Here is a 21974-nt window from a genome sequence, read left to right as displayed (position 1 = left end):
CCCAGCACCTGAATTTTGACCAGTGACTCTGGAAATAACTTTGGACAGATCAGCTGTTTGTAGTAATTCTACAGTGATTCAAATTTGATCTCTTTTTTTCCCTCTCTCTAGGTACTTTTAGGTTGAAATATGCCCCTCCAGCAGAAAGTCTGGACTCCACAGATTGATATTTTTCTCTGGCAACAGAACACTATTAAGCCATGGAGACATAAGGAAAATTAAATACAAAACTGAGAAGTCTAGTTGCTGTTGAGCTTAATATTTTTAATCCAAAGGTGCTTTACTTTATTAGACTGGATAGAAAACCTAGCATAGGAGTGCATCAAACTCAGTTTTATTGCCAAAATCCTAGATTGGAGCTTGATGTCAGGACTTGCCTAGTGGGTATCTCCACAGCAGGTGAAATTGGCCACCTCCACCCTTGATGGCAGTGCAGAGGCCTCCCGTCTCTGGAAGAGCATTGCTGTCATTGGTCCTTCTAGGCTCACACGTAATTCCAGGGCAGCTACGCGAGATCGGAATCGAGAACTGAAGGTTGGAGTTCTCCAAGTGGAGTTCCACCAGTCGGACTCTTGACACCCCTGGGTGAGGGAAAATGTCACCTTCGTTTTGTTTTGTTCCTAAAGTGGTTAGGCACTAATTTCTGGGCTTTTTAGGGATTGCACTACAGAAGAATGTAAACTGATGTCAATCTCTGCAGTTCTGGAGACAAACTCCCTGAGAGCAGTCAGTGCAAGATATTCAGAGAATCTGTCTTTAAAGAGTTGGCACCAGCAGGCTAGTCACTTTGTACACAACAGAGATCTTAGTATTTACTTCCCTCCGTAAAACACTTTGTAGCAGTTTCAGGTTTTTAATTTTTTCTGCAAATAAATTTAAACTACATTATTAAGTAGAAGTAGTTACTTGCAACAACTTAATTTCTAAGGGTCCAAGTCCCAGAAAATCCCTAGTTGTCAAAGCTTTGAGGCCTGTCATCTTCCACCACAAAGGAGCTCTTGCAGACACACGGTAACAGCACGGCCTTTGTGAGTTGGCTCTCACAGATGCTATCTATCCTTAGCAAAGTTTTCAAGTTTTTTAAAATCTTACCTAGCCTTCCCAAGGCTTACTGTTACAGATTCACACTTGAGATACACATTTCAACAATAATACAGTCCTGTAATTTATGAGCGAAAGAGTTGCAATTTTCTCCTGTTGACTTATTTTGTATTAGTTCTGTTGAAAACCTGGAAGGCTACAATAGAAAATGATAAGACTCTAAAAGAGACCACACCAACAGGACAGAGCTACAGGATCTGCAGAAGTCTAGTTTTTTTGAGGTGGGAAATAAAGTCCTCACCACACAGTTCTCAATTTCACCCTATTGCAATGAGAGCTTTCTGATCTGAAATTTAGGAACTTAAATCTTCAAGTCTAAAGGGAATTTTCTGCTCAAATATTATTTTAAATGCTAACGCCTTCGGTATTAAAATATTAATCGGGAAGGCTTTACCCAGGGATTTTTGCAGTTGAATATTTATTTAAAAAGAGAAAACATGATATTCAGAACATTCTTAAAATGGGACAATCAGCCTCAAACAAAATTGATGTAAATAAAAAGAATACTCTAGAATTTGAGGCATTGTGATGTGAGGTTTCAAATTTTGAGATCAGTTTCCTGGCTTCCTGGAAACTAAAGCAGAAAGTTGTTACTTTTTTTTTTTTTTAATGGAAGGCTTTTAGTAGAGTTTTTTAGAGTTTTATTTTAGTAGAGTTTTATTTCTATGCAATGCAGAATTGACAGACCTCTGTATTCTTATATCTCTTCCTGGTACACAGTATTATTACATACAGTTTTTAAGCAAAGCTGATGCTTACAACAGTTTTTTGGGGGAATGTTACATTGATCTCTTAAATTATAAACACTACAAAAATGTCAAAATAATGAGAACTGACACAACTTTGCCTTAAAGAATATTAGACTGGAACTTGTCATGTTATGTTAAAGGAAGACTTAGAGTGTTCATTGATGTTTACGATTTTAATATTTCTGAAGGCCATTACAGTGGCCTGGATATGTGCTGAAAGCCAAACTTTTAAATTTTTTGGTTTTTTAAACAAAGAAATATTTTAAATAAATCCTATTTCAACACAGTGAAATTGTGGAAAACTGACTCATAACAAAAGAAAAAAGTCATATTTAGGTTTCTTTGTTTTAATGGTCAGTATTGGAAATGAAAGTGTCTTTTGTCACCCTTATAACTATTTTGATAAATATTAGAGATTAGCATTAAATACAACAGAAAATTAAAACAAACTTTGAAGTATGACCTTCAAATTGAGCTAAATAAGTTCAGACATTGTGTGGCTGTGTTCCAGTCATCAAAGGTCTTAGAAAAATTCCCAGTTTCTTTGAAAGTATGTGTGTGGTGTGACATTTCCAATGAGGTCATTCCAAGTTGAGAATTGTAAAATGTAAATATGAGATACACAGGCCACAAAGCTGCTGATCCATCAGATCTCTTCCCAAGTGAATTGCATATTTGGCTTTGGGAATATTTGCTAGCAGCATTATCTCTGATGAGTTTCTCTCCGAAAGCAACCACAGTCAGTAGGCCTAAAAGAGCATTTTGCATTTCCTCAGAAGATGTCCTCACGTTAGAAACACAGATCAGACTGATCCTTTCAACTACTTAGTCGTTTTCCTGAAATCGTGGCTGTTTCCAAGTGCTGTGGCAACCAGGTAGGTGTGGCACCAGCCACTTTGCTTTATGTAGTCTGTCATATATTAAAGTTTCTAACCCCATTTTTATCTCCAAGAATGGGGAAAGTAGAATGTACAGATCAAAGTAGAATACAATGTTGGGATGAAACAACTATTTCATCTTTTTTTAAAAGCAAGACTGTCAATTTTCTACCTTATTTTCTAATTTTTGTTCCATGGTCATACTGAAAATAGGAAAATGTTTAAACATTAAAACTCCTAATTGTTAAAGAGCACTGAGGAAATGGGAGCTAGCACTTCTAATAAAAAACAAAGTTATTTTTTGAAAGCCGGTATATGATTGGATATTTAAAATAACCAGCATCATCTATATAATCTCCAAAAGATTACAGGAGTCAGCTTGTTGATATAGTAGTTCGTAGGTTGAGTATTTTAATTCACTATATTTAGAATTCTATAAGTCCTTTATCACAAGAAGTCAACATAGTTAGTTTACACTACACATTATGTATGGAGGCGCAGTAGCAGTGGTAGTAACTTTGCCTGACGTCACACAGCTGTAATGTGTTCCCTATCTGAGCACAGGCTGACTGAGGCTTGCACTCATTCACTCACTCCAGTGTCTCTAGTGAGCACTTGACAAGTGGGAATTGGGTTGCACCCTCCCCTCTTCACTCCCTATCATTTTGTCACTCCTACTTTCACGGTGGTTTATTTGATGCCTTGCTAGTTTGACTGATGGTGTTACCCATTGAAGAGTCTTAAAGGTTATAAGGGAAACCATGTCTCTGCTCAGCTTGACCCCCCCATCTCAGAGGATGGGCCTGTGGAACCTGATCCCATTGGCCATCCTTTCCAAAGTACAGATGACTCCCAAAGAATGAGTCAGGTGACATTTAAAGCCCTGGGTTCTGAAGAGGCTCAATTATTGACAAGTCCCAAGGTTATGAAAGAAAGTATCTCTAATCAACATTCACAAAACTAAATACTGTGCTGGTTGAGGCCAAAGGTCAATGTTACTACACTGTTAGTGGAGGGAGGGGCGTGCCGGTCGGGTATTGTAACAAGCCCCTCACATGGGTAAGTTTTTACATGCACAAAGACAAAGGCTTTGGTACTGAAACTGAAGACCTCGTATACTTAAGAATCTTCACAGCTTCTATTGAACATATTTTCTTTTTAGGAATGAAGGAAAAGTCTCCCATTTTTGAGCCATTCTTTTGTCAGTTCTACAAAATTGCATGTAACTTTATAAATATTTTTTAAAAATATAGTTTTGTAAATATTTAATATTCTGCTAATTTGATTTTGAATTGTAAATGTCAAGTATTGTTTTTGGGGTTTTTATGTTTTATTATACTTTGTTAAAAAGGAAAAATTGTACATTTTTAGAATGTTTTTATGAGTAAATTTAATGTACTGAAAATAAAAAAAAATGAAAATAAAAACTTTCATTTTATTGGGTCTTTGCCTCAAATATGAAGCACATATCTTTTCATATAATTCACAATTCTTGATCTCTAAACTAGGGAGTCAATCCTTTCTGCCTTCCCAGCTTTACAAAAGGAATACTGTCTTAAACCTGGTTTCTGTCAAGGTTCCCAGGTTTTTAACAAATGTCCTTGGTATGGACAGAAATGTGAATTCTTGATTGGGGTATAAGATGGTTTCATAACAATCAAGGTAAGTGTTAATAAACCTAAGCTTCTTTAAACATTCCCAAATGCATGGTGAATGTGCCCTTACCATCTTAAGCTCTGTCCTCTGGATTTGAGAGGTTGGCAGTGTGAGTATGCCTAGGACTGCATTTTTGTCATGAGCAGTGCCAAGCACTAGCGGGAGAATTCTGGTGCTTTTTCCCCATAAAGGTCCGTAAGGCCTCTTGGTTTTTCAGGCTACTGTTAGGTAAGTAAATGAGACACAGCTGGCAGCCCGATGCGGAGCACGTGCACATCTGCTGAACAAGAGACTCAGGGAAGCAGGGTGTTTCCTCAACCCGCTCCTGTTCCCTTCCACAGACACTGCAGTGCCTATTTGAACTTGAGTTGGGTCCAGGTCTAGTTTTCCAAATGAGTAACACTGGCCACTACTTGGCTGGCGTTTGCATTATATCTTTACCTGATGCAGCTCCCCAGTAAACTAAGGTACCATGAGTCATGCCATCTTGACTGCACATACATATACTCTATACCTTTGTGTTTTACTTTGTTCCTTCAGAGCAATGTTTTCAAGTGTGTATTCCCACAAAACACCTACGTCCCACATCCATCCTCCTCCTCCTTTGTGGCATACAAGTTCTCAGGATAGTTTTGTAAGGACAAGACCAAGTGGCAGAACCTTGACCACAGTGAAGATGCCCCTGACAGGAGACCTTCAGAGGTGTCACTCCACCCAACTGCTCCCCAGCCCAGCAAAACCAGCCTGATGCTTCTTGTTAGGAGGGATACTGTTCGGCTTTGGCTAGTACAGACAGTATACAGGACTGCAAGTCTCAAACACTGGTCCATTAAATTGAGCTTTAATGACAGTTTTTAGTTGTGCCTTTATTCACCTTAGTTCATTTTAAAATGTATTTGTTTTAAAGATCCTATAAATATAGAGTGACTCCCCATTAACGTGGGATAAGTCGTCCCTCTCAGCATGGTATTGTTTTTTAAAAAGCAGAATTTCTTATAGGAATCTTATTGATCACACAGTAGTTACAAGAATGTCAGATATAGTGACAAGCTAAACAAGACAGGCCAATTAAGAATGTACATAATGTAAAAATATACATATTAAAAGTTAGCCATGTAGACAGACGCATGCAGCGGTAGGAGTAAGTGATAGGAGTTTGGGGAGTGAGGGCCCATACACAGTAATATTGTCTAATCCCAACATTATAGTAAATTTCCACTAACTGATACAAGTATTCCATACATATCTAAATACACAAAGGCAAATCATGACCTGCTACATATAGTCTAAGTGGTCTGTGATCTTTTTGTGATATTTCCATGAAAATAGTAAATAATCATGCAGGTAGGAAGTATTGTTATTCTGGTTGGACGTGGGAAATGTTTAACTTTTGACATTAATATCTGTGAAGAGTATCTCCTTTTACTGCTTTCTTCACAACTGACATGCGCTTAGAGTGGGGGAATTTCAATGGTTGCTTGACCTAACTGATAACTGAAATACTCTTTTAAAATGTGGTAACTTTTTAACAACATATTTTAGTCACACACTTAACATAAAACATGAATCCTCTGCAGGATTCTGTAATTTCTACCACTATCCTAAAGAATGAAACTGATACAAGTGCTTGTTTATTTACCAAAGTAGGCACTATTTTGAGCTGTTTGATCAGAGAATATCCAAAACAGAAGAAAAGTCACTTTTTTCCTCTGCGCCTTTTGAGAAACTTGACCAAAATAAATTATTGAAGGTTTCCACTGAGCAGTGGTGTTATCATGTATGTTACTGTCTAGAGAACACACAAGAACTTCCTAACACTGCAAGAGCATTCGTTGCCTTGGGTATACTTGATAGGAATCAGGAATCTTTAACACCAGTTCACAGTTTTCTTATACACCTCCATTTAGCCTGCTTTTTGCAGACTATTATGGCAAATGTGTTTTGGGGGCTATGCTTGAGATTTCTCTAGTTGGATAGAAACCCTTCAATAAAAAGTTGGCAGGTTCTGACTTACTGTCTCTGAATGCTCAAAATGCAAGTTCCTATTGGGGAAAGAACATTAAAATAACTTGAAGATCTATTTTATTGGTAACTTAGAATGCAAAGTATTTTATTTTTAAACTTTAAAACAAGACAGCCTAGGTTAAATAATATAGTTTTCCAAAGCTGAATTTGCTCGCTTGGAGCTCAGTTTTTCTGCTTAAAGTACAAAAACAACTTTCTAAAACTCCTAGGCAAGACACTACTGTTTTGATGATCTGTGATTTAGATGAACTGATCCAATCTCAGTTGGTAACATCCCTTTTTCCCTCGTTGGTAAGGGTTTAAAAAATTCTAGAACAGATGTATTTTTCTAGTCTTACACTGACAGTTCCATTCCAAATGTCTCCTGAGAGGCGTATACCATATACAGGAATCCATCTTCATCCTTCTCACTTTCGTACACTTCCGATATCGGTGTGGACACACTCACCATGCTGTGCCCATTCACTAACAGGAAGAAGGCTTGATTAGCGTTGAGCTGTAAGCGCCTTCTATTGAAAGAAAATGTGAAAAAATATTGATATATCAATAAGTAGGGAACATATGTAAAAATATCACCCACTAATTGATTTTGAAAGTATAAAGATTTTGTAAATGCTGCTTCTGGCAAAATTAAGTGTATACCTTACCAATGATGACTAGTATTTCTTCTCACAAAGCACAAGACATTTTCTATGATTATATTCATGATCAATATTAGTGATAATCCTTAAGTTATTCTTACTACCTTGAGTTTTATTTTTATTTTTTTTATTTTTTAAATATATTTTATTGATTTTTTACAGAAAGGAAGGGAGAGGGATAGAGAGTTAGAAACATCGATGAGAGAGAAACATCGATCAGCTGCCTCCTGCACACCCCCTACTGGGGATGTGCCCGCAACCAAGGTACATGCCCTTGACCGGTATCGAACCTGGGACCCTTCAGTCCGCAGGCCGATGCCTATCCACTGAGCCAAACCGGTCAGGGCCTACCTTGAGTTTTAAACTATTATGCTGTCTGAAGAGTGTCATTAGTGTCTAAAATGTGAGAAAAATAGTTCAAAATATTTACAAACAAAGACCTAAGCTGGTACAATTTATTACCACTATACCAAATCTGAATTCTTTTACTAATTTTGCTACACAAAACTTGTAACTTTTCTGATTAAAGGACATCTACACTAGATGTTATGAAAGGATCAGAAGGGACATGAGATCTAGCAGATAAGAAATATAAAAAACTAAGAAATGAAACATCTTATTAAGCTTGCATAATTTTAATCAGAACTAAAGATTTATCTGTAAGTGTGATAAAGAATAAGAACTTAAGCCCAGCTGGTGTGGCTCAGTGTTTGAGCATCAACTCATGAACCAGGAGGTCAGAGTTCTATTCCCATCAGAACATGCCTAAGTTGTGCGCTCAGTCCCCAGCAGGGGATATGCAGGAGGAAGCCGGTCAATGATTCTCTCTCATCACTGATGTTTCTCTCTTCCCCTTTCCCTCTTTCAAATCAATAAAAACATATTTTTTAAAAAAAGAAGAAGAAGTTAAGCCCCGGCTGGTGTGGCTTGGTTGGAGTATCAGGATGGGACCTACACCAACAGGTGGTGGGTTCACCCTAGCTGGTTTGGCTCAGTGGATAGAGCGTCAGCCTGCAAACCAAAGGGTCCCGGTTCAATTCCAGTCAAGGGCATGTACCTTGGTTGCAGGCTCCTCCCTGGCCAGGGCCATGGTCAAGGCTTGTGCAGGAGGCAACCAATCGATGTGTTTCTCTCACATCGATGCTTCTCTGTCTTTCTCTCTTCCACTCTCCCTAAAAATCAATGGAAAAATATCCTCAGGTGAGGATTAACAACAACAAAAGAGGTGGTAGGTTTGATTCCCAATCGGGGCACATACCCAGATTTTGGGTTCAGTCCTAGTGGGGCACACTCGGGAGGCAACCAATCAATGTTTCTCTCACATTAATGTTTCTCTTTCTCTCTCTCCTTCCTTTCCCCCTCCTCTCTAAAATAAAAAATGAGAAGTTACCTAAAGAAATAAAAAACCAAAAAGGTGATTACCTAATTATCTTGATGAGTTCACTCATGTTGACATGATCAGGTACAAGAAACTTGGTTTTATCCAGGACAGGAAGCTGCTTCTCCCCCTTGTATCGTTCTATTATCACCTAGAAATGAAGCCAGAAATGTGATTTTAAAATAGTCACTAAGAGAGAAAAATAAAATACTTCCTATGTTGTAACTAGCACATTTGTTAGTTTCCTCATAGCTCTATATCTCTTACAAAATGGTACACAAGAGACAAAGTAGCTGCCTCCAGCGGGGTGAGCAGGGTGAAGGAAGAAACTGCTAAGTATTCTGTTATTTGGAACCATGAAAATATACTACCTAATCAGAAAAAGACCCTAAGTTTCAGAACAGAGAGACTGGTAGCAGCTTAAGTGTAAAGATATGAATCTGTACCAATTCTAATACCACCATTTCCTGTGGCATGGCAGGAACCTTAATAAAAGTATTAAGGTGGATTTTTTAAAAATTTACTTTTATTGATTTCAGAGAGGAAGGGAGAGGGAGAGAGAGAGAGAGAAACATCAGTGATGAAAGAATCACTGATTGGCTCCCTCCTGCATGCACCACACTGGGGCTCAAGCCTGCAATCTGGGCATGTGCCCTGACCAGGAATCGAACTGTAACTTCCTGGTTCACAGGTCAATGCTCAACCACAGAGTCACACCAGCTGGGCTAGACTAAGTTTTTCTTTATACTAGAGACATGTTTCTCTATTTGACATGAAAATAATCCTAAGTAAATATTTGATAAGTAGAGGTCAAATCTTCAATTTGTTACTTGAAGATTTCTTTAATTTTGATAAAATATCCTTGCTATTTCTTTAAGTATTAAAGTCAAGGATCTTGAAATACGCAGGAAACAAAAATGGTTTCACATTATAAACTGAAATAAATCCATTAGCTCCTTGCCATACTTCCTTTCTGTAGAGAAAAAAAAGTGAAGCTATCATCACCTTCCTCGTTAAAATGACGAGTTTATCTATGGCTATGTGTTCAGAGCATGATATCCACAAGGAAGAATCAGTGGATAGACTATACCTGCCTAGGTTTAAGTGGTAGCAGAAATCAGAGCCAATACAGAAATCATAGATTCTTGGCCCAGAAAGAAGCAGAAGTAAGGAATGAGAAGAAAAAATTCAAGATCTTAGAATCCTTTGTTAAAGGAACACACCGCAGTCTGGAAAATGCTAGATAACATGACTTTGGGTACCTTCTGCTTTCAGCTGCTGAGTCTGGTCTGCTTGGGGAGAAGCTGTTCTAGCTGCTTCTATTCACTACTTGGTGGTGATATCCATGAAAATTCAATCACCTAAAATGATTGTTTTACTTTTCAGTTCTTATTTCTTTAAACTTTTCCTTTAACTCTTCTAATTGGGGAGACCAGATGCATAACTCAGAATAAGGCATTTTACTAGATCTGAAAGTACCTTCTCAAAATTTCACTTAATGGTAAGGGCTATGGACAGGAGCACAGAAAAAAAGTCACCACTGGGGAATGAAGCCTGGAGGGCCAGGAAACTGCCTGTGCCGTGTCCATCCATCCACCATCATATTCTCAACGTGCGAGTGGCTGTGAGCCTGCTTCTCAAACTTGTGCAGTGTGTCACAAACACATACATGGAAGTACAAATATGTGATTTCTACAAAAAAACCTGAAACTATTAACAAAAAAGATGACTTTTAATGTACACAGATATTCACATTTCAAAAGGATTCTGTAGAACTAATTCTGGCAGACATTTGGGCTGGCTATTTGTTTCCAAGGGGTAGCACCTGTTAGTAAATAAACATAGCAGGTACTTAAAAGTAAAAAAACAAAACAACAACAAAAAAATAACACTTAAAATTAAGGTAATTCTCCAGAAGGCTCACCGCTAAGCCATATGTTAACCCCAAGTACAAGCACACATTATTGTGAAAGTTCCAGCCAGACCAACCAGAACATGTCTTTTACTATAGAATCCTACAGGTGTGAAACTGCTGAGCAGATCCATCTTATTATCTTTTCTTTACACTTTACAGCCCTCCACCCCCCCACCCCCCATGGATCTTTCATCTTCTTTTCCCTACTTTGGTATCAGATGACCAGCCAGAAAGCCAAACATGAAAGCTTCTATAGAATTTAGCAATGGAGTTTCTTTTTTTTTCTTTTTTAATCCTCACCCAAGGACATATTTTTTTTTTCCCCACTGAAGAGAAGAGGGAGGGAGAGGGAGAGGGGAAAAGAGAGATAGACAGACAGACATGGATTGGTTGCCTCCTGCACACGCCCCAAACAGGACCAGGGATTGAACTTGCAACTCAGGTACATGCCCTTAACTGGGAATCGAACCCGTGACCCTTTGGTGTGCGGGCTGACACTCTTAACACTGGCCAGGGCTGCATACATTATTAACCACTGAAACATACACAGGTATCTGAAACTACCTACCGGGATTTTGGTCGGATGCTGCTCTCTGATAAGCCGGACATCTTCTACTCTTTGTTCTGCAATGAAAAGAAATATAGGCATTATGAAGGACCCTAATGCAGCTTGTTTCCTGCATTTTTGCTGGTTGAGTTCTATATCTTAATTCAGCTATCTTTATCTGTGGCAGAGCAAAACAGTAGACGCATCTTTCTAGAATTGAAAGAAACCAAGCACTAACACTTCATATCTGGCAAAGGTTGGTATGTGAGGCCAAGGGCAATTATATGGAAACCAACATGCAATTAATTACATGATTCTATCAGGAGTTATAAGACCAGAGAGAGAAAAGAATGCCCTATTTGAGTTTAAATAGTTCTGTACAGTGCCCCAAATAAACACAAAGTCTACTGTTGAATACTTTTTTGAGAATATCTCTGTATTCTCCCCCTTAATATAAGCCCTTATTTATATTTTCAACTATTGTATTAGGCTGTCTGTGGAATATAGGGGGAAAAAACAAGCCAAGTCCAGTTCTCAATAAGGTGACAATATAATTGGAGGGACATGTCATGTATAAAGCAATACATGAACATATGATTAAGATGGCATTAATTAAAACCTAACAAAAATTAATAAAATCACCTTGATTTACTATGGTAGGATTCATTCTCATGGTATGTATTTGCAAATAAAAGATCAATGTAATGAACTTCCTGAGAAAGTGCTGATACTAGTAGCTCCAGAAAAAAAGATGCCATGACCTATATAAATACGAATTTATTTTAACATCACTGCCATTTTGGTTTGGATTTTTTTTAAAAATTAGTATTCTCCATAAAAACTATTGAATTCCCATATTCAAATATGAACGTAAGTTCTATTTCTATTTTCCCATCCAACATGTTTAAACCAGCTCTAAAGATAAACTACTAAATAAAAACATATTTGCCCCCAGCTGTGTGGCTCAGTGGTTGAGCATCGACCTATGAACCAGAAGGTCATGGTTCGATTCCCAGTCAGAGTTGCAGGCTCGATCCCCAGTGTGGGGCATGCAGGAGACAGCCGATCAATGATTCTCTCTCATTGTTGATGTTTCTATTTCTCTCTCCCTCTCCCTTCCTCTCTGAAATCAATAAAAACATATTTAAAAAAATAAAAACATATTTTCTATAGACAAAGACGACTGCAAACTCATTGATTCTTCCCAGTGCATATTCTTATTCAATACATGAGGTAAACATAAATTTAGCTATTATTAATAGTAAATTTAACCTATTGGTTTTCACCTGTGACACTGTGACTTATAACAAGAAATACCTATTTGGTCCTGGCACAGAGCTCCCAAAACCCTTACATTTTCCTATATGAGTGATAAAGATCTTTCCTTATTCATAATAAGCCCCTTTCAACCACACCTGATTTATGTTAATGAGGTGATTTTGAGAAAGCCTTTAAGGATGGGGGCTGGTTGCCAGGGGACCAACAAAGATTAGAGGGTTCAAACATTCAGCCTCACTCCCTGACCACCTGGAAAAGAGAGGAGGTCAGCTGGTCAGAAGCACAGGTAACAACCTGCACTTGCAATTAGTCGCTGAAGTGTTAGTGAGGGAGGGGCAGTCTTGCGGGACTGAGTCCTTAACTTGCTGGATCTGAGGCTATCACCAGGGAGATAGTGTTAGAATTGAGGTAAATTGTAGGACACCCAGCTGAACTGCTTGATGTGTGGGAAACCCACATGTCTGGTGTCAGAAGTGAAGTATTTAGTAGAATACCGAGAATAGAGGAGACATACAAGAGGAGGAGTTTTTTCTTTACATTATCCTTCTCATTGCTCTAAGACCTGTCCCTATGACTCTCCCATCCAAGAAAAGGTACTCTACCATCCAGACTTAGTATCAGCTCTCTTCACAACAAAAATCTCCATATTGTCAGGGTAAATTATTTCAGAGGCTAGAGGAAATCAGAATTTAATTCACTCTAGCAAGTGGATGATAACTAATATACACGGGAATGTGTTCCTTACTTAAAAACTTGTCCTAATGAATCTAAAAAGTAAATGAAAACACTTAGGCATAGCCCAGCTGGCGTGCTTGAGCATTGACCTATGAACCAGAAGGTCATGGTTCGATTCCCGCTCAGGGCATATGCCCAGGTCGTGGGCTTGATCCCCAGTGGGGAGGAGGAGGAGCATGCAGAAGACAGCCAGTCAACGATTCTCATAATTGATGTTTCTATCTCTCCTTCTCCCTCCCTCTCTGAAATCAATTAAAAAACAAACAAACATATTTGCCCTAGCTGGTTTGGCTCAGTGGATACAGCGTCAGCCTGTGGACTGAAAGGTCCCGGGTTCGATTCCAGTCAAGGGCACATGCCTGGGTTTCTGGCTCGATCCCCAGTAGGGGGCATGCAGGAGGCAGCCGATCAATGATTTTCTCTCGTCATTGATATTTCTATCTCTCTCTCCCTCCCTCTCTGAAATCAATAAAAATATATATTAAAAAACACACACATATTTAAGCAAGCAAACAAAAAACATTTAGGCATAAGGGAAAGATTTTTTTACACAAGGAAACTGATTTATTTTGGTAAATGAAGAAAGAAAATCAAAATAGGTTCTAAATGAGAGGCTTCTAAATCAGAAACTATAGTGTCAAAAGTTCTCGTTATTTTGATTTATCCCCAAAATATGGCCATAAAAGGAAGAGAAAAAGTGATTATTTTTATTAAAGACAAGTGGCTTCTTTCAGGTGAAAAGAGTAGCATAGGAATGTCTTTAGTGTCTTGGCCAGGTGCCTGAAGCAACTGAGTAAATATGGTATATGCTGATACCTCACTCTTACTGATTTTAGAAAGAGGAAGAGAGAGAAACATCGATGTGAAACACCCATCGGTGGCTTCCTGTACTCGGAATGAAGCCCACAACCTGGGCAAATGCCCTGACCAAGATTCAAACTAACGACCTTTTTAAACAGTTATCTTCAGAGGTGAATAGTACATTTGACAGGAGCATACCAACAACACAGATAAAAAATTCTTTTAACTCAATTATTTTCTCAGTGCTATAATCTGTTTATTTGTCAGACTGCCCCTGGCAGTCAGGGACCCAGCTCTCGTCATCTCTGTATTCTCCCAGGGCTCAAGCTTGTACACAGAAGATAGCTAACGAACAAATAAAAACTGTAAAATGGAAATACTGCTCCAAATGCACATCAAGATGCACTTCCCCAACCCTAAATGGCTTGGCTCAGTGGATAGAGCGTCGGCCTGTGGACTCAAGGGTCCCAGGTTCGATTCTGGTCAAGGGCATGTACCTTGGTTGCGGGCACACACACAGTAGGGAGTGTGCAGGAGGCAGCTGATCAATGTTTCTCTCTCATCGATGTTTCTAACTCTCTATCCCTCTCTCTTCCTCTCTATAAAAAAATCAATAAAATATATTAAAAATAAATATATGCACTTCCCCAGATTCCTTTCCCTCCTGTCTCTAAGAATCCTCACAAGCCTTACAAACAGATAAAAATGGAGGACAGGAGTCTAAGGCACCTTATTTTACCAACGTATCACTTGCAAAGTTGCTTTAAAATCCCCCAGAGCATTTAAAGTAAAACTTCAAAGTAAAACTTCACTTATATTTTCCAGGATTAATTTCACTGAGCAAAATGGAAGCATAATAAGTATTTTCCCAATCTGTTTATAAATCATAAACATAATATCCAATCCATCGTGGAGTGCTACCCAGGTTTTGGCATAAATCTCTCTCATCTACCTATTAAGAGTTGTTGAAGCTATTTTAGACCAACACACACTTCCCCTGAGACATGCAAACTGTTTCATTATTTTTTAATATTTATTTCTTTAAAAGAGTTTTTGCTCACTTTTAGAGAGAGAAGGGGGAGGGAGAGAGAAACATGGATGTCAAAGCAAAACATCCATTGGCTGCCTCTTGCACACCCCTTACCAGGGATTGAGCCACAACCTAGGCATGCGCCCTGACCTGGAATCCAAGTGGCAACCTTTCAGTGCACAAGACGACCCCCAACTGAGACAGACCAGCCAGGGCCAAACCCTTTGATTTTAATGGAGAAGCTTAAGACCTATGTTTATCATTGAATCTCAGCAGAACAGTGTCTGGGAAACAGTTCTGATATTAAATAAACTGGCCAACTCCAGAAGAAAATGGAGTGAAATGATTACAACATTTGAGAAGACTGAATCCAAAATTGTTTGGTCAAATAAAACTTTTCAAATTTATTATATTTTTCAAAACATCTGCAAGGATTCACTATGCATTTCGACTCAGAGTGTTGATCCACTTCACGTATTGGAAATGATGGCTACCTACCCAGAGGATGGAAGAAAATCATCTCGCAAGTTTACAAGGACAAGTCCAGACTCTGCCACTAGGTGGACCATGTTCTTCACCTCTCTGGGCCCCACCCAGTTTCTTTAGCTACAAAAGGGGTTGTTTGGGGTGGGCCCTAAGATCCATTCCAACCCTGCCAATCATAGTATAAGACATCAACAGAGCTATATTCAATTTTAAACTAACCTAAACTCACTCACTTGGAAAGAGATAAAACTGCTCAAGCTAACTAGGGTTGTTCTTAGATTCTACAGTATAGAGGTTCTCACCAAAGAATTAATTCCCCTCATTTACTGTGCTACAAATCTCTGAAAACTCAATTATCAGTGCTGTTATGAAAGTCAGGAGCAAAGAAAGGTAGTAGTCATTAAGAGATATTTGATACTTTTCTGCAAAATGACTATTAAAGAGATCTTAGAAAAGGGGGTGGGAAGGAAAGGTGAGGAAAGGAGAAAGCAGATACAATATACAGAGTGGGCAAAAGTAGGTTTACAGTTGTTCATATGAAAAATGGCATGCAGATTATGATTATTACAATAACTTTATTAATACAAAATAATGTAATGGCACAGTAAACCTACTTTTGCCCACCTTGTATGTAAGATACACTAATGGGGAGGGGGTGAGGGAAGCGGCATTCCTGCTTGTTTACTTCCGGAGTCACAGGTTCCAGGTGAAATCCTTCCAATAAATTAGAACTTAATTCTCCAGAATAACCTAAAAATCCTTTAAGCCGAGGAAAGTATAGTTTCAGTCATGAGAAAATGGGCATCTTTCCCACACAAATGTCCCCAGTTAACTTTCAAATGCCAGAGTCAGTGAGGATTGAAGCCAGATACTGCAAATCTGCTTTAAATGCCATTCTCAGGGTTGCAAAAAAGCTAAATAATAATGAGTTCACCAAGGTCTCTAAAGGGAAAATTTTTAATTAAAAAGGCACGTCTAAGTCTTCTGAACCAACAAACTACCTAAGGAATTGTTTGAAAAGATATGCTCAGCAGGCCAACATGCATTTCATTTACTGAAACTTCTCAGGCACAAGAAATCAAATACTTATCAATCCTGAGATCTAGAAAACCCTATCCAAGCTCAAATGAACGCTCACCTCTTTCTAGACTCCAGAAATCTAGATAAAGGTATCACTGCTTAAGACCGTCAAGATTACCGCGGGGGAGGGAAAAAAAAAAAAAAAAAAGATTACCGCGGGAAGGGACCTTCCCGGTGCAGTGGAAGGAGCCTGGTGCTCCCCTCCTCTACCTGTCCTCCCCGAGCTGCCATAAACAAGTCCTACAGACAGACATCCACGGAGGCCACGTTGTTACTGCAGAATTTTCTTGCTTACGAGCACTCATCACTTCCTTCTCATCATTGTTGTGCAGCAGTGATTATGATGGTGTTACTTTCAATTTCAACCAAACGCCAGAAAGCCTAAGTTGGGTTTCTAGTCGAAAGTGGGAGAGAACTGCTTTGATTTACTACCGGCATAAAAGCAAGAATGCACTGGCAAGCCAAGAGGCAAAGCCACCCACCCTAGCTCTACTGCCACCAGCAGATCGAGATGTCCCGCCCGGCACGTCCGGTCCACACTGGCCAGAGCGGGGGGGGGGGGGGGGGGTGCAGAAACCGCAGGTTCAGGGGCTCCCCAGCGTTCACCCCTTCTCTCCATTAAAGCACTGACGTTTCCAGTGCCCACCTGGGATCAGGACAACTTACCTGGAGATGATTCACTTGCATCCTAGAGCCACCACTTCAAAGGGCCTGTCGCAGCCCAGCGTCCGGGGGGCCTCCCCGCGAGTCCAACACGTCTCACAAGGGGATTTCGCTTTTTGGAGGGACAGTCACCCCGCACCCCCCCACCCCCCCTAGACCAGAGGGCTGACCAGGAGCCAAAGGTGATTCAGCACCTCCGCAAAAGGGCGCCCTCGCGGGGCCAGGTGTGAATGCCCCAGGCCCGGCTCGCACCCCACCCCCGCACCACCCCCTTTCCCGCAGCCCTCTCAGCCCTCCTCGCGGGCCCTTCCCGGAAACCTTCGGCCCGTCGGTCACCCGACTCCATCCTCAACCCCGCGGCCTCTCAGGCCCCGAGCCCTCAGCCCTCCCGGCCCGGCCCTTCGGCTCCTCAGCTCCCACCCTTCCCCTACTTCCGCGGCCCGACCCCCCGACTCCTCAGCCCCCGGGCCACCCGTACCTTAGCCCCGCGCGGCCCCTGAGCCTTCCACCCGGCCTGGCGTCTGGTCCCCGCCGCCTCGGCCCTCAGCCCTTCGGTACCAGGCCCTCCGTCAGCGCCCAGCCCCCCAGCCCGGCCCACCGCCTCGGCCTCTCAGCCCTCTCCGGTCCCCGTCCACCTCCGGGCCCCTAGCCGGGCCCGCCGCCTCGGCCCCTCAAGCCCTCTCCAGCCTCCGTCCACCTCCGGGCCCCCAGCCCGGCCCGCCGCCTCGGACCCTCTTTCTTCCCGGGCCGGGCCGCCCTCACCAGCCGGCCGGGGTACCCACCGAAGGTGCGGCGCTGCTTGAAGGTCTTCTCCGACGGCATGGCGCGCGAGGCTGGAGCAGGCGGCGAGGCAGAGGGTCCCGCGGCTTCAGGTGGCGGAGGTCCCGACAACGTCGACCGCGACTTCCCTTGTGTTTCTTCAGCCCGCAGCCGCGTCAAGTGACCGGCGCACCGCCCCAGGAGGCGGGGCCAAGGGTGGACTCCGCCGCCGCCATAGCGTGCGTGGCGGAAGCAGGGCCGCGCGTAGAGCCGGAGGCGGGGCGTGGGGTGCGCCCTGCGCATGCGCGCGGGAAGGACAGGCGCCCTAGTTGTCTGTACCGAGTGAGAGGATGCTTCCCTGGGTCGGGTGAGCGGGAGCCCGCGCTCCCCCTCGCCCCACGGAGACGCGTGGGTGTGCCTCTCGGGATCCCTGTCCTGTCGTGCTGCCCCGCGTGGCTCGCTGCTCCGAGTTCGCGTCCTAGTGTTGCCAGCGCTCCGTGCTGGTGGCTCTTCACGGCCCTGCCTGCTAATATAGTATTTTTGTGCTTCTGTCTCAGGGTACCACTGATCTAGGAACTGCTGGGTTTTGTGTGTATTCTTTGGCTTACCAGATAAAGCACATTCAGTTGTGTGTGTGTGTTTGAATTTTAAGAATCTCCACTAGTGACTTCTGTCACCTGTTGTCCGGGTTATTTCAGTATTTGTTTACTAGAAGCTAACTTTGGAATCTCTTATCTAGGCCAGCTTTTAAAATGCAAGTTATTGGAGGGTAACCCTTATTGAAAGGAAAAAACCCTTAGCTATGTTAGCAGATTAAATTAACTAATTTCAGCTGTTAAACCACTGACTGCTGGACAAGTCTTAAGTTTACCAACTTTGGGCCTTTTCATACAAAAAAAAGCTAGAAAATAGATTTAGAGCTGTTGGTGTAATGTCTTGTGCTTTGCTGAAGGTGTGTTTATTGAAAGTAAGAGTGTTGTGGTAGTGAAAGGTCTGTAGAAAAGTAAGGGAAAATCAAACCCCTTTCTACACAATAAAAAACAAGTGAGAGTGTTTAAAACGTGTTCATAAACGTCCAGCTAAGGCAGTGGTTCTCAACCTTTCTAATGCCGAGGGGTGATGGGGGTGGTGCCTTCCCCTGATCGGCCAGTTGCCCCCCCCCCCCCCCGCAAGAGGAGCGGGCCTAAGCCATCAGTAGGACATCCCCCTGAGGGCTCCTGGACTGTGAGAGGGGGGCAGGCTGGGCTGAGGGACCCCCCACCCCAGTGCATGAATTTTCATGCACCGGGCCTCTAGTAGGTTTATAAAGAGAAATGTTAAAAGAGAGTTATATAGATTACAGAGGCCAGTAAGCCTGGACAAGTGGAATAGGGAAACAGCAGTTAGCAACCACTGAGAAAATCTAGATGCCAAGTGGTCTACAGCCATCTAGTAAGTCCTATGAAGAGTAAATGGTTTGCACTGGAGGGTAAATAGCTTATATCACCCTACTTACAGAGACAGCAGAAATCCAATTAGTGCCATTTGCCGACCACACCCAAGGACAAATGAAGTTAAGAGAATAAATGTCATTTTGGTATATCAGCATAAAGCTGATGAATTCTACTAAGATACTCCTTTAATGCTCAGTCTATAAAACTCCTCAAAATGAAGGCCCAGCATGTGCTCTTCTGAATAATAAATTTAATTAAGTAAATAAATTTAAATGTCAAAAGTAAGCTAATACTGAGTTAGAATTTGGTTCTTTTCTACTTTGTTATAAATACAAGGACGTACTCATCTTCCAAATATGAGACATTTTAAAAACAATTTGGGCCCTAGCTGGTTTGGCTCAGTGGATAGAGCGTTGGCTTGCAGACTGAAAGGTCCAGGGATCAATCCCTGTCAAGGGCACATGCCCCGGTTTCAGACTCAATCCCTAGTAGGGGGCATGTAGAAGGCAGCCGATCAATGATTCTCATCATTGATGTTTCTATCTCTCCCTCTCCCTTCCTCTCTGAAATCAATAAAAATATATAATAAAGTAAAAATAATTTGGTAAATTATATATTTTCTCTCTACCTTATCCCTCATTATAATTTTATCAACCCAGACTTTGACTGGAATGCCATGTCTGAGAGAGACATGCCTGGACTCAATATTAGCAGAAAGCCTTACGGAAGGAAAATGACTTTGAAGCCAATAAGAGCCCCTTGGAGAAAAGCCTAGTACCTTGCTTGATCACATAGTTCATGGCAGTCTTTCCAGGTAAGGAATAAAGATAGAGATGGTAAGAAAGGAACCTCAAGACATCATTGGGGACCTCAAGAACTTGAGGAATTTACCCAAGTCTACAGGTACTGCAGGAAAACCTGGTGGCAACTAGGTGGCTCAACTTCTTTGACCTGAGGAGCTCATTAAAGTTCAATCATGAGATTCCAGCAAAGCAGATTTTAAAAGAGCCTATACAGTTAGTTGCTATTCTTATTGTGTTTATGTAAACAACCATGCCAAATTGAAACTAAACTTTAAAAAAAATATCTTTTCTTGATTTCAGAGAGGAAGGGAGAGTTAGAGAGAGATACAAAAATCAACAATAAGAGAGAATCATTGATCAGCTAACTCTTGCATGCCCCACATGGGATCAAGCCCGAAACCCAGGCATGTGCCCTGACCTGGAATCGAACTGTGACCTCCTGGTTCATAGATCAAGGCTCAACCACTGAGCCACACTGGCTGGGCCAAATTGAAACTAAACTTAATGCAGTAAATGAATTGGTCTTAATATGGCTCTTTAATGACAATGAGGGTGGTTTTAGGGGGAAATTTTTTGTTTCAATAGACTCTAATACACAGTTGTTAATATTAAAGTAATTCAGTTAATTGTCTTCAAATTTTTATTTTTCACCTATGAATTGAACTGGATCCTAAATTTATTTCGTTTTCTAAAATATTTACCTACAACTGTCCAAACTAATGTTTCATTTTATCCCATCCTTTGACTTGGAATCAGTGAGTACTAAAATGCTTTTCCTTCCACTGGACCATTTGTCATAATTCTTGTTGTTCTAGCGTTGCCCCAGTAAGACTAAGATTTATAACCCAGTTTGTCTCCACCAAGTTACAAACCCTACTCATATTCAGGGAATCAATCCCACCTCTAGACACCGTTGCCACCTCCTTCCATGTCCAGGCCTCATTGTCTCTCTGACAGAGAGCAAGGTTCTCTTGGCTCTGAAGAAAAATGTCACCCCCTTTCAGCAGCTACAGAAGAGACCCTGCACCCCTTTTCTCTGAGAGATTTCTGAAACAAGATCCTTGAATGGGGGAGGAGGGTGTTGTTGTAGGCAGTTAGACAGGCCTGAGTAGAGCAAGGACGATGGGCCAGGTACAGAAGGTCACTAGAATGGAAAGCCCGCGGTGCCTAGTAATGGACAATCCATTATAGGGTGACTTTTCATCCCCTAGCATATCATTGGTCATGCCATTTGGAGGCCCTGACCTTTCCTCCCTAGAGATAACATCTAGGCCTCAATTGTATTTCACCTCTAAGTCCAGATCAGCAATAAAACCAGCCATAGCTGATGTCTGGACCAGCTGCATTGAATACTGATGCCCTGGTGCCAGCCAATCAATCACTGGAGGCTACAACCCTAAAAGGACACTCTTGGAAAATTGCTGAATATTCTATTAAGATCCTTCCCTGGGACCTCCCCTAAATTCTCAACAGTAGAAGATTCTGAGAATCAAATCAATAATTTGGAATAGGAGGGAGCAAAAAAACACCTAATCAGAAAAAACAAAAAGAAAAAAGAATCCAAAAAATATGAAGATCGTGTAAGGAGCCTCTGGGACAACTTCAAGCATCCCAATATTTGCATTATGGGGGAGCCAGAAAGAAAAGAGAGAAAGATACTGAAAACCAATTTGAAAACAATAATGACAGAAACTTCCCCCACCTGGTGAAAGAAATAGACTTACAAGTCCAGGAAGTGCAGAGAGTTCTAAACAAGAGGAACCAAAAGAGGCCCACACCAAAACACACCATAATTAAAAATGCCCAGGGCTAAAGACAAAGAGAGAATCTTAAAAGGAGCAAGAGAAAAGCAGTTAGTTATCTACAAGGGAGTGACCATACAACTGTAAACTGATTTCTCAACAAACATTGCAGGCCAGAGGGAGTGGCAAGAAATATTCAAGGTGATGAATAGCAAGGTCCTACAACCAAGATTACTCTACCCAGCAAAGGTATCATTTAGAATTGAAGGTCAGA

At 41.3% G+C, this 21974-nt stretch overlaps 2 protein-coding genes across 2 annotated transcripts in view; one reads left to right on the top strand and one right to left on the bottom strand.

Annotated features, from left to right (window-relative positions):
- The window catches only part of ZCCHC14 (zinc finger CCHC-type containing 14), a 70511-nt gene extending 65445 nt beyond the window's left edge, over positions 1-5066 (top strand). The window contains exon 13 of the mRNA XM_079800275.1: positions 112-5066. Coding sequence (XP_079656401.1) covers positions 112-167 — 56 coding nt within the window. The 3' untranslated portion in view covers positions 168-5066. The remainder of the gene's footprint in view (positions 1-111) is intronic.
- A 143-nt stretch (positions 5067-5209) lies between these two features.
- On the bottom strand, positions 5210-17905 carry MAP1LC3B (microtubule associated protein 1 light chain 3 beta). Its single transcript, XM_079800276.1, has 4 exons — positions 17746-17905; positions 10912-10967; positions 8473-8579; positions 5210-6918 (listed from the first exon to the last, which is right to left on the bottom strand). Exons 1-4 carry the CDS (start codon positions 17783-17785, stop codon positions 6744-6746), a joined length of 378 nt encoding a protein of 125 aa, XP_079656402.1. The 5' UTR covers positions 17786-17905; the 3' UTR covers positions 5210-6743.
- Positions 17906-21974: the final 4069 nt, after the last annotated feature.

This window comes from Cnephaeus nilssonii (assembly GCF_951640355.1).
Source record: "Cnephaeus nilssonii genome assembly, chromosome: 20".
NCBI classification, from domain to species: Eukaryota; Metazoa; Chordata; class Mammalia; order Chiroptera; family Vespertilionidae; genus Cnephaeus; species Cnephaeus nilssonii.
The sequence above is the reverse complement of the archived record's forward strand: the minus strand, read 5'-3'. Positions and strand labels throughout refer to the sequence as shown.

Bases quoted from the DNA above. Each gene is read 5' to 3' on its own strand.
- MAP1LC3B (XM_079800276.1), bottom strand. From the start codon at position 17,785: ATGCCGTCGGAGAAGACCTTCAAGCAGCGCCGCACCTTCG. The intron at 10,968-17,745 runs GTGGGTACCCCG...TTTTCATTGCAG, and splicing joins CAAGCAGCGCCGCACCTTCG to AACAAAGAGTAGAAGATGTC. The intron at 8,580-10,911 runs GTAGGTAGTTTC...CTTCATTTCTAG, and splicing joins AGCATCCGACCAAAATCCCG to GTGATAATAGAACGATACAA.